The sequence below is a fragment of the Phaethon aethereus genome (assembly GCF_964289735.1).
Source record: "Phaethon aethereus genome assembly, chromosome: 1".
In the NCBI taxonomy this organism is placed as follows: Eukaryota; Metazoa; Chordata; class Aves; order Phaethontiformes; family Phaethontidae; genus Phaethon; species Phaethon aethereus.
In genome coordinates this window covers 145,142,850-145,154,923 of record NC_138575.1, presented here as the reverse complement: position 1 = coordinate 145,154,923, position 12,074 = coordinate 145,142,850, and the positions used below count along the sequence as shown (strand labels likewise).

Here is a 12,074-nt window from a genome sequence, read left to right as displayed (position 1 = left end):
TATTGAACACTCATTTTCTTTTCCTCTTGACAGCGATACATTTAATCGCAGGAGCACAGTTATTTGATTAGCTGTGGGTCCGTTTTTACTCACAGGGTTGCCACGCACAGGATGTCCTTACAATCAATTAAGTCTTCCTCGACTGTCATTTTCTGCAACCCTTTTACAGAATGCAGATACCCATTTTCATGTTTTCCTCTTCTTCCCCCCCCTCCCTTTTATTCCTCTCTCTCCCTCCCTCCCTCGTTCTCTCCCCCTCTTTTTCGCTTTTGCCTCTTTGCCTCCCGAAATCAAGGTGCAAAGATGCCAAAGAGTGATGAAATGAAAAGAAAGCCAATTGCTGGACTGAGGTGGGGGAGATCGCTGCGAGGAGTCCGCCTGCGACTATGGAGCAGTCAGTAATTGCTGGAGACAGGGAGAGCTGGGGGTTGGGCTGAGGTAGCCATGTATAAATAGTGTGATCTCAAATTGAAAGGCATAAATAACAGCAGGAGTGATCTAACCCTATACAGCCCATCTTCTACGTGCAAAAAGAGCGTGCGGAGGACGGCCACATCTCCGACTGAAAACAAGTGGATCTCTGTGGATAAGATCACCGGGCAGCCATGGAAGAACTTACGGCTTTTGTATCCAAATCTTTTGACCAGAAAAGCAAAGAGAGCAGCAGCGGCAGTGGCAGCAGCAACAAGAAGGAGACGATCACGTACAGGGAAGTTTTGGAGAGTGGGTTGGCTCGCTCTAGGGAGCTTGGAAACTCTGACTCTAACCTGCAGGACATGACCGAGAGCAGCAACCATTGCCCGGTGCATCTTTTCAAAGACCACGTAGAGAGCGACAAGGACAAACTGAAGGAGTTCAGCACGGGCAGGACGGCGGAAGGTAAGAGCGGGTCTGGACGCCCTCCGCTCCGCGGCCCTCGCCGGCGGCCCCGACCCCCTCCCCGGCCGCTCCCAGCGCTCCGCAGCGGGGGCCAGCCGGCCACCCCGGCCACCCCGGCCACCCCGGCCACCCCGGCGGGGCTCGCGGGCTCGCCTCCCGCATCCCGCCTCTCCCTTCCTCCGGCCGCCTCCCTCCCGCAGCGGCGGGAGCACACGCGTAGGAACATAGATGCCCGCATGTATAACGTGAACGTAGCCGTGAAAAAAAAAAAAAAAAGTCGCAACTTCGGTCCTCGCCCCCCTCCCCGCGCCAGCCAGCCCCCGTTCACATCCGAAATCGATCCGGTGCGTTGGCCGTTCGCTCGCCCGGGGGAAGGGGGCAGCGCAGGCCGTCAGACATTTTTGTCTATCTGTGTATTTTTGTACGAGGAAACCTTGTCCGGGGAGCTCTAACGCCTCCGGAGACCTGTTCTTCCTGCTTCCGGGCGCTGCCGCTTCCCCCGGGAGAGAGCGGGCTGTGGAGGAGTCTCTCCCCGGGCATTTTGTTTTCTGTCGGTCAGCCTGCCCCAGACAGAGGCTGTGGCCGGCGGGGAGGAGGAGGAGGAAGAGGAGGCGAGGAGCCTGGCTGTGGGGGAGCTGCCCGGGCCCGCGTGAGACGGAGCATCTTTGCGGAGTGAGGCACCGGCCCGGCCCCCGGCCCCCGCCTGCCCTCCTCGCCGGGGCCGGGGCAGCACCGCAGACCCCCGGGGTGCGGGGACCGCCGGCCGAGGCGGGGGGTAACACACCATTCCTTCTCTTAGCGGAAAGAAATTCAAATTTTTTTTTTTTTTTTTTTTTCAAAAAAACCCCGCACGGGCTCGCAGGGGAAGGAGAGAATAAAAAGGGCGGGGAGGGGGGATTAGAAAGTTGAGAAAGTGTCTCCCGGCAAGTGAGACAGGTGGACCTGCCTGGGGAGCTACTGGCTAGCTTGGGGTAATAAAAAACGGTTAATAGGTTGGGGAACAACAACCAGTCTTTCAGCTGTTTCCTACTGTTTGATCTTGTTTAATATAACATCGGACGAACGGCAATTTAATTTACAGCCCAAACGCTTATTTAATATCCTCCTCTCTTCCACCCCCTCCCCAAACAGTAGGGTATAATCACATATTCGGGTACCCGTATTTCTGCACAAGCCAGTACCGCTCAGCACGGCTGATTTTCCTTCTCTGGTCGAGAGATTGCAAAACGAGAGGGTTCAGTTTAGAGGAATCATTGGCGCAGGAGATGGTTTTAAAAAACGAAAGCAGGGCATGCTCCAGGAAAAAAATCTAAGAAAAATTATAATGCGAACGAACGAAGAAAAAAAAAATAAATATCTCTACGACTCCTCCTTTTCCCTGTGTATCGAAATTCTAGCTTGTATGTTTAGCTAATCTAATCTATGGAGAGGGGCTGGGGGTTGGGATGGAAGGGAGGAGTTGGAAAGAGCCGAGATGCTTGCGACAGTTTAAATTCATGCCAGGTTTCAGTCTAATTTCAACTGATCCCGGCGTGTGATTTCAGTCTCACCGATACGCTAGTTAATATTTTATACCTATCGCGGACATGCTGTAGCCTGGGATCTCCGAAAGGAGACGGAGCTTTCGGACGCGCCTAATTTTCCCTAGGCATTTGCTGGCTTTGGTACCCTCGTCTTTTCATAGGGGTTCCCCTTAGAACATACAATGCGAACAAATCTCCACTAAACTCAACCAACGAATCCCCCCCTCCCCGACCGCCCCTTTCGGAGGCCAGACCCTTCCCGAAGTTTTATGCAGCCGATATCCATCCCGGAGCGAGGGACGGGGAGTCCGGAGGAACGATTATGGCCAGGGACGGTTTCCATTTCGGAAGTGAAAACGAGCACTTCGGCTTGCTTAAGCACAGATGCAGTTCAGGACGTTTTAATACGTTCAAGGAACTTGGGATTTTTCAGTTAGTAATTTGCATTTTGAGATGCCCCTAAGTATATAGGATGATAATACATACGTGCCTGCTGACATTTGTGTGCGCGTATACATACATATATATAAGATAGGCGAGGAAAACTGATTTAATTGAAGACCATCTGTGGCCGTGGCTGCCCCCCAACCCCGCACCGCCCCGAAGGTGAAGCGGGCCGGGGGAGGCAGCCGGGGCAGGCCCGTCCCGGGACCCCGTCGGTGCCGGAGCGGGATGCGCACCCCGGCAGGGCGCCCCGGCCCGGCAGGGTGTCCCGGGGAACCGGCTCAGCCTCCAGGGGTGCCCCCTGCTCCAGCACCTCTCCTCTTCTCGTTAGCCGGATTTAAAAGAGGGACGGTGCATTAGGCCGCCTGACATTGAGAAGGGGAAGAAAAAAAAAAAAAAAGAGCAAAGAAAGATCTAAAGCCAAAACAAGGAATCTTCCCCCCTCGAGGTAAAAAAGGGCAGCTGTTTTCCCCCGCTGCGTCCCCTGTTTTTCTTCCTTCCCTCCGCCCGGGATAAGCGTGCCCCTGGCAAGCTCGCCCCGAGCCCTCCTGGGCTCCGTGAGGGGGGGGCCTGTCAACTGTTTTGGAGGGGCTGGGGGGCACCCACAGTCCTTGAGTCTGCTCCCCCGGCCCGGGTCGTGCAGGCCCGCCGCCCCGGGGGTTTCGACCCGCCGGCAGGTATTTTGGGGGAAGGAGGGGTGTTAAGGGGGAGAGGGATGGACGGTCTCGGTCTTAGGCCCACGGAAAAGTTTCTTTTACGAGGCAAAGATTTTCACCGTGGCTTGACCGTGACAGCGGTGGGGAGCTTATTGCGTAACCCTCTTTACTTTGGGAGAAAACGGCGGCGGAGTACCCCCCTTCCCCCGCCTCTTCCCACCGCCTGGAGGTACCGGGGGGGCGGCGGTTTTCCTACCAGCCCCTTCCCCGACCTGCCCCTGCCAGCCGGCGGCACGGCTTCCTCCTCCCTGGGAAGAAAATAAAATTACATTTAATATACATAATATTTTTTTTCTGATGTGGTATCAGCCCGGCGAGGCAGCGGTGCCGTCCGGCCCTGCTCCCGCCCCCCCCCACCCCGGGTTGCGCTGAGTTTGGGGAGGAAGAGAGGGGAGTGGGGAGACCCCCACGTGTGCTGCGGAGAGAAACCCCGGCGAGGTGCGAGGGGAGGCTCAGTGTCATTTTCCCCTTCCCCCCCCCCCCCCGGCAGGGATCTACGAGTGCAAAGAGAAGAGGGAAGATGTGAAGTCGGAAGATGAGGATGGACAGACCAAGCTCAAACAAAGGAGAAGCAGAACCAATTTCACACTAGAGCAGCTGAATGAGCTGGAAAGACTTTTTGATGAGACTCACTATCCGGATGCCTTCATGAGGGAGGAACTAAGCCAGAGGCTGGGACTGTCTGAAGCTAGGGTTCAGGTAAGAGAAAGGCTCTGTTCCTGGAAACGTCCTCACCTCACTTCCTAACTGCCAGCGGATCTTAGCACACTGCCCCGTTTCATCCAAAGCGGGGAGGCGAAGGCAGAGACGACACGTGTGATGGGGAAGCTGTTTGCAACTCCGCTCTACCTGTCCTGCCAAACAGTAATTCTGCTCTGGGAGTATCTGCCCGTGCCTTGTGTTTCCTAGGAAGGTGGTTTAATTTTTTTTTTTTTGGGGGGGGGGGAGGGGCTGGTCGTAGTCGTGGTGACGAGTCTCTAATAATCGAGCAACTTGCCTTTTTTTTTTTTTTCAGTTGTTGTATTTTTCCTTGCAAACGTGCCATTAAGTCTCCCTTAATCCTCACTTTCTTCCCTCTCTTCTTTTATGAGGCCGTTATGGGGGAAAAAAAAAATAATCCAGAAGACAGTTGCCGTGAATAAGGCTAGACAGTTTGGGGGCTGAGGGACGGGATTAGCCAGAGCCGAGGGAAAGGTGCCCCCTCCGATTCGCACAGCAAACGTATGAATGCATGGCACCCCATCTGCTGGAGTCCCCCCCCCATCCCGCTTCAGATACAGCTCAATATCAATTAGCTCTGGAAACCTTGAAATAGGTCCGGGACGTTGTACTTCGGGGGCCGTCAGAGTCGTCTGTTTAGGTTGGTTTCACATCGATTATTTTAAAATTCGTTTTTCGGTTTGATGCAGCGGAAAAATACACACACACCCCCTTAAGCCAACTAGGGAATGCATCCCTAAAACAGACGTCGTACACATAAAAAAACACACCCAAACCTAGAAATAATTAAGATCAACCTGTGGCTCTCTAGGCAGGCCTAGGGCAGGAGAAACCTGAAGGGAACCCCCTCTTGGGTTCTAACTCTGTGCTTGGCCTAACAGACCCAAACCAAACCCCAAGAAGAAATAAGTCACGAAGCCGACCCACCCCCGGCCTTCACGCTCTGCGGATGAGAGATGCGCATGTAGATAGATGTACGTGTAATGTCCGTCTATGGGAGTGTGCGCCTACGTGCCCACTCCAGAGCATCAGCGGGAAGGGAAGAGATGCAGCCCTGAGCGTGTCCCCGTCCCCCTCATCCCCAATAACACGACCCACCGTGGAAAGCAAAGGGTCCGGGTCCCGCACCCGCTCAGCGGAGCCTTTGCCCGAGTAAGCAGCGGCCTCGCTTTATACAACCGCCTCCCGGAGGCACCTCCCGAAATAGAGTAGCTGGGCTGTTCTCGTTTGGGGTTTAGTGGTTTTTTCGTTTTTTTTTTTAAAGGCTCTTTTCTCCCCTCAGCTCCTGCCCCTCAGTGCAAACAGGCTGGGCGAGGGACGCCGTAGGAAGGGCGGCTTGCAGGGGGTATTGCAGGGTTTCAGGGTGCTGCCGGTCTACTTTCTCCTGGAAGATTGATCTAACCACACACCGTATAAATTAATGAAAAGATTAAACTTTTGCTGAAGGGGACATCAACTCTTATGTCATCTTCCCAGATCTTCTTACTTGGGCTCTGTAATATCTTTCCAAGGCCTTGATGTACTGTTTCTATAAAAATAAATTACTTGTAATTGAATTCTGCACTCTTTCTTTCAAGTACTTTATTACTGAGCAGCACCTTAAGAGGATGTTCATAGTTACAGGAAGATTGGTGCTCCAAGTGCTTACAGATCTTAAAACAGCACACAAAAGAAAAAGAAAAAAAAAAAGAAAATATACTGATTCAGGCGGAGATTGAGAGAGATAATAAACAAAATTAATAAATTTAATAATAATACAAAAGAGGTTTGAATGAAAATAAAGCTAGAAATAAAATAAATATCAAGAGAGAAAAGAGGAGAAACGGATAATTAATTAGGTAATAAGCAGAGAGCTTGATATCCATCAAGAAATGGAAGTGGGAAAAAAAAGGAGAAGGGGGGAAAGGGAAAGGTTTTTGTTTTTTTAATACTTTCAGAATTGTTCTCTAATTCCTATCTGAACCGCTTGTCCCTTGCTGTTAAAGGATATAGTTTCAATTTAGCGTGGAAATTTGCTGTAAATAAATTGAAGCTCCTATGGTAGCTAGTCCTTATTAACCTTTTATTTTTAGTGTTGTACTGGAAACTCATATCACCCAGCTGTCAGGGTTATAATTGAAAGTTATGAGACCATAGTGAGGAGCAGGCAGTAATTCAATTACAACAAATATCTTTGGGTTTATGGTGCAGGGCTAAATTAAATGTCATTATTCACTGTCTCTAATGGAAATCAAAAGGAAATCAGATTAGAGCATTTGTGAAAGAAATCACTGAGTGATCCTTAATGAAGAAATAACTGTCTAAAACAGTGTACTGTGCTTTACTTAGCATATTCATGACTAATTGGAATTGATCGTGAATCACACCAAGCCTGATTTATTATCGCTTAACGCAGTGGCTAATTCATCACTTTTATTCCTCATAACCTTATTTTTTCATAGCTAAAGGGAAAGGGCACTTCGTTTTCCAGATTTAAATATAATTTCTGTTTGAAAGATGTTCTGATTTGCAAGAGAAGTTGTTTAAACGCTGCTTAAATTCCTCTTGACAATTTATACTCCTTTGGGGGGGGGGCGTGGGGAAACACACACAAGGAGATTTTCTGCAAGGATTTACAACCGTAAAAAAAAAAGTACTATTGTCGCTACAGCACGATGATATTTTGCATGCTCATATTTTTTTTATATATATAAATCCCTAACGTCCCGGTTAAAAGGAGAAGCGTTGCACGTTGTTAATATTTGCTCACAGGGAAAAGCAGGCTGGTGCGGTGCCGTGCGTTTCAGGGTAGCGAGCCTGCCCGGGCTGCGGGGGCAGGCGGTCGGTCACAGCCGCTCTCCCCCTCCCCCGGCCACCCTAGGCAGGAAAAATGGTGCTCCAAACCAGCGAAGGCCAATTCCTACTTAAGAAAATCACTGAGGTACCCGAGGTAATTAATGCCTTTGGAAGCCTTTCTTTGCACTAATTACTCCGTTGTAAATGACCATCATTAAGGCAATTGAAGAAAGCTTGAAGGGAAAATTTGATGTAGGAAGTGCAGTTAGTATTAATTAACCGTATGATCTCTTGGCAAGTGCAAGAACATCAAGGGTTGTAGGTGTTTACGTAGCCACAAGATTTTATCAGCGGTGAAAGTCAATGTTTGTCCACGTTCGCTAGGTTTTGGTGTAAGGATAAAGGTCCGTGCCTCTGACGGTGCTTTGGGGATAGCTGCTAAACCAAGCCCCTGGGAATGGGCAAAGGGATGAAGGTCTGAAACGCCCCTGGAAGAGAGTCAGGGCAGGCGCGGTGGCGGCTGCAAGTGCTTGCGCTGCTTTGGGTCGGAACGGCGGGAATTAGGGCAGGATGAGTGGGTTACAGGCATTTCTCGGGTAGGGGCGTAAGCACTTCTTGACACTCAGCCTGCAGAGATGTTGCTCTTGTCTGTCCAGAAGTCGACAGAAGCGGGTTTTCTTTTCTTTTAGCGTTCGGGGAGCGGGGGATGACTCAGCCCCGGGTTTGTGCCAGTTCCGTTACCTCGCATCTTCTCCGAGATGCTCACCGCTTCCACTCCGTCCGGCTCGGGAGAGAGCAGGGGGTCCGGTCGCTTCGGGGCCAGACCTCGGGGTCCGACCCGGCCCACGCTGACTGGCCCCGGGGATGTTTGAGGTGTGACTGGAAAGGGAGCGAGTGTCCCACCCGCCCTGCGGGTGGGCATTATTTTAAGTGTTCGTGGGAGCGGCCACAGAGGGGTGGCAGAAGGGCGGCCGCTGCCCGCCCGGGGGGATCGGGGGCCCCGGTGCGAGGCGGCCGGCTCCCGCTCTCCCCGGCTGCCAGGGCGCTTCTCGCCTCCTGGGCTCAGCTCCCGCCGAGAAACCTGCACCAAAGAGCAGGATCCCCTCACCCCCCCCAAACAGCCCCCCTGGCAGCACGGAGAGCTCACTTCGCTTGGGGCTGAGCTCTCCCCGTCGGCTGCTCCTGAGGTGAGACCTCGGCAAACTTGTGCGGCGTCCCTCGCCTCTCCCCTCCACCCCCCGCCCCTCCCGATAGCAATGGTCTTTCAGCAGCTGCCTAGTCAACCTGCATTTCTGTTGCTGTTGTGGTTTTTTTGTTTTGTTTTGTTTTGTTTTGTTTGCGTTTTCTTTTCACAGGTCTGGTTCCAGAACAGGAGAGCAAAGTGCCGAAAGCAGGAAAACCAGATGCACAAAGGTGGGTAAGGGCTGCGGGCCGGGCGGGGGCGGGGGGTGGCGGCCGCGGAGCCCCGGGCCGCCCTCGCCGCTCACCCGACCCTGTCTCTCCCCGCAGGTGTGATCCTGGGAACCGCCAGCCATTTAGACGCCTGCAGAGTGGCCCCTTATGTGAATATGGGAGCCCTGAGGATGCCTTTCCAACAGGTAGTTAGCTTCGGTTTTATTTTCCTTTCTCCCGGCAAGCTCCGACCCCCGTTCGTTTCCACGGGAGGAAACCGGACACGTTTACAAGTGCCATTTATATAGAAGTTGGCACGTATTAAAAAAAACAACAAACCCAAAACAGTCTGTAAAACTCGGTGGAGCAGCCCCCGTCCGCTGCCGGGAACTCAGCGCCGCTCGGGCGCTGGGAGGGGGCCGGGGGGGTCCCCGCGGCCCCGGGAGGCTCCGCCAGAGCTACGGCCCCCCCGTCCCCGGCCTAGACGGGCTGGCACCCGGCCCCAGGGCCGCCCGCAGACGTGGCGAAACGGCGGGCTGGTCCCCCGGGGGCGCATCGCCGTCCCGGGGCGGGGGGCGCCCGGGCAAACCCACCCGGGGTGGCCCCGATGGCTTCGGTCTCCGCCCGGCGCCGGAGAGCGCTGCGGGAGGGTCTCCCACGCGGTGGGAGAAACCACGAGGCGGAGGAAAAAAAAAACCCAAAACCCCCAAGCAAAACCCCTATGGGCGCTCTTTGCCCTGCCGTTCTCCCCTCCTTCTCAGGAGGGCCGTCGAGGCCTGGTCTTTTCCGAGGGCGGCGGCCGCCCGGGAGGTGGGCAGGCTTCTCCCCCATGCACTGCGCTGCCGCCGGGGCTGCGGCGGAGCCAGGCAGGCACCGGGGCTGGGCCCTTGCCCCGGCGAGGCTCAGGCCCACGGGGGAAAGCGGGACGAAGGCAGTGAAACACCGTCCTGCTTCCAGCCACCCCTCGCCGCCGCTTGTAACCCCCCCCCCCCCGTTTTTTTTTTGTCAATTAATCGGGGAATCGATTTTTCCCAGCCCAAGAGGACCCTCCACCACCTTCACCGTGTCTCAGAGACACGTGGAGCTGACAGATTAATTGTATTGATTTTTTAAAAGACATATTTGGACCAAAATAATTAAATACATAAATAAACTCTCCCCCCCTGCCCCCCGAACCTACTCGGAGCTGAAATCTCTCAGTAAACCCAACGTGTTTGTGTAGGTCGGGAAAGCTCCAAAGCAAACACGAAGCCGGTATATAAGGGACCCGTGGCCAAAGAGTTTTTAGCAAGGTATAAATAAACAGCCCTGGAGGGAAAAAAAAATTATAAAAAAATTAGCTATTTAGCACTTGTTGGCGCCCGTGCGTTGGGTCGCATGTTTATTTTATTTCCTTTTTTTTTTATTTAATACGAGGAGGGTCAAGGATGTCTGTGTGCCCCTGGTTAAGTGCGGGGGGCTCTGCTAACAGCTCACGCTCTCAGCTGCCGGGAAGGGGCAGGGGCCGGTTCCGCGGCCGTGGGGGCGCGGCGTGGGGCAGGCGCCGTGGGGGCAGCGCCGCGGGGCTGACGCCGTGTCTCTGCCGCCGCCGCCCAGGTCCAGGCGCAGCTGCAGCTGGAGGGCGTGGCCCACGCGCACCCGCACCTGCACCCGCACCTGGCGGCCCACGCGCCCTACCTGATGTTCCCGCCGCCGCCCTTCGGGCTGCCCATCGCCTCCCTGGCCGAGTCCGCCTCCGCCGCCGCCGTGGTGGCCGCCGCCGCCAAGAGCAACAGCAAGAACTCCAGCATCGCCGACCTGCGGCTGAAGGCCCGGAAGCACGCCGAGGCCCTGGGGCTCTGACAGCCTTCAGCCGAGACCCCCCCCCGCCTCCGCTCCGCCCCGGGTGCCCGCGGCGGGCGTGTGTGTGACCCGCACGGACCGCCGCTCTGCCCCCCACCCCTCTCCTCCTCCTCTTCCTCCTCCTCCTCCTCTCCCCCGGCCGCAGGGCAAGCAGCGGGCGCTCCGGGCCGCCCTGCCGCCTTCTCCCGTTTTTGGTATTTTTTTTGTTGTTTAGGGTTTTTTGGTTTTTTTTGTTTGTTTTTTAATTTTTAATTTCTTTCCCAAGCTCTGCGGAGCGCGCGGTGGCAGCCTTTCCCCCCCGCCCCGCGCCGCTTTTCTCGCCCTCTCCCCCCCAGGGACTTGGCGGCCGGGGGGAGCCGGGGAGCAGAGGGAAGGCCCCGGCGGCCGTTGGCGGCCGTTGGCGGCCGTTGGTGCTGCGTGGCACGGCGGGGACTCCGCGCCCGCCGCGGGGGCGAGGGCGCCCGGCTCCCGCCTCGGGCGCGCGGAGCCACCACGCACCCACGAGTCAGAGACTCCGCGGAGGAAAAGTAGGTGGGAGGAGAGAGAAAGGAGAGTTAAAAATAACAAAAAAAAAAAAAACCCGCACGAAAAGGCAAAAAAAAAAAAAAAGGAAGGAAGGAAACGATCTTTAAATTATGTTAATCTGTGAACATTGGGGACACTTTGGATTTTTTGACCCTGGCAAAAAGTGATCGCTCCAGCATAACGTCATCTGCTGCTGTCAGTTTTGCTACCTTGTGCATGTGTCTAACTAAACACGTTTTGAAGATCAGAAATATATTAGAACGAAACTAAACAAAACAAATAGTAATAATAATAAATAATAAATCCTTGGGGCTGGTCTCCATTAAAGATGACATTTCTTTGTTGCCAACAGTATTATTTCACTGCCATGAATCTCTTCCATCACTGAGGAGCTGCTGCTGCAGAACTGGTTTGAATTTAAATGTGGAATTTCAGATCTGAGGCAAGGCAGTTTTTTTTTTCTTTTCTTTCCTAAAAAAAAAAAAAAGGCAAAAAAGCAGCAATAATAAAAAATGTGCGTCTCGAATGGCTATGTCCTTTGAAAGGAGAAAAAGAGAGAGACTAGAATTTACTAATCATTATTGATAATGAAAGATGGGAACAGTAAGAAATGCACCTGTTTTGCCAGAATCACCTGAACTCAGTGAGATGCATTGTGCCATAGAAACAGGTCAATTTTTCCGATTTTTTTCTTTTTTCCAAATGTCTGGATCTTTGAATCAAAATCTCGCTGTTTTAGAGGATGTAGAAAGAATGACTTATACAACAAAGATGGACATACGGTTTTAAGGCATAATACTGATGCAGCATTAATTTTAGTGAAATGCAATTAAGTGCAGTAAAGTGCAATACTGTAAATATTATAGATTAAAAAAAATTAGCCGTACTTATTCTGTTAATAACCGATTCTGCAAGAACCATAACTTAAGTCCTTTATGCTCAGACTGGTGCATTGCAGCTCCTTGCCAAAATGACAGTCCGAGTTTTCTATGAATGGATAAAGTTATATGTATCACATAAGGGAAAAGGTAGATGCCATGATTTCTAGTCAAGTTAATGTGCCATATTTTCTGGGAAGTAAGCTGAAAAGTCTGTATGACATTTTTGCAATCATTTTAAATGAAAAAAACCCACAAAAACGACAAAAAAACAACTCACAGAAGTGTTTTGTAGAGGTGGACAAGTTCAATATTTGGCCGTTTTAAGTTTTTGCCTGTGATTTAGACACCAAGCCTTAAGCTAATGCTTAAGCAAAGTC

At 52.7% G+C, this 12,074-nt stretch overlaps 1 protein-coding gene across 1 annotated transcript; it reads left to right on the top strand.

The window, feature by feature from the left end:
* Positions 1-481: 481 nt before the first annotated feature.
* On the top strand, positions 482-11,375 carry SHOX (SHOX homeobox). The gene is made up of 5 exons (XM_082010954.1): positions 482-879; positions 4,053-4,261; positions 8,413-8,470; positions 8,567-8,658; positions 10,046-11,375. The coding sequence occupies exons 1-5, from the start codon at positions 606-608 to the stop codon at positions 10,289-10,291; spliced, it is 879 nt and encodes a 292-aa protein (XP_081867080.1). The 5' UTR covers positions 482-605; the 3' UTR covers positions 10,292-11,375.
* The last annotated feature ends 699 nt before the right edge of the window (positions 11,376-12,074 follow it).

Excerpts from the sequence above, each read along its gene's own strand:
- SHOX (XM_082010954.1), top strand. The coding sequence starts at position 606 with ATGGAAGAACTTACGGCTTTTGTATCCAAATCTTTTGACCAGAAAAGC. Across the intron at positions 880-4,052 it reads CACGGGCAGGACGGCGGAAG|GGATCTACGAGTGCAAAGAG; the intron begins GTAAGAGCGGGT and ends CCCCCCCGGCAG. Across the intron at positions 8,659-10,045 it reads GGATGCCTTTCCAACAGGTA|GTCCAGGCGCAGCTGCAGCT; the intron begins GTTAGCTTCGGT and ends GCCGCCGCCCAG.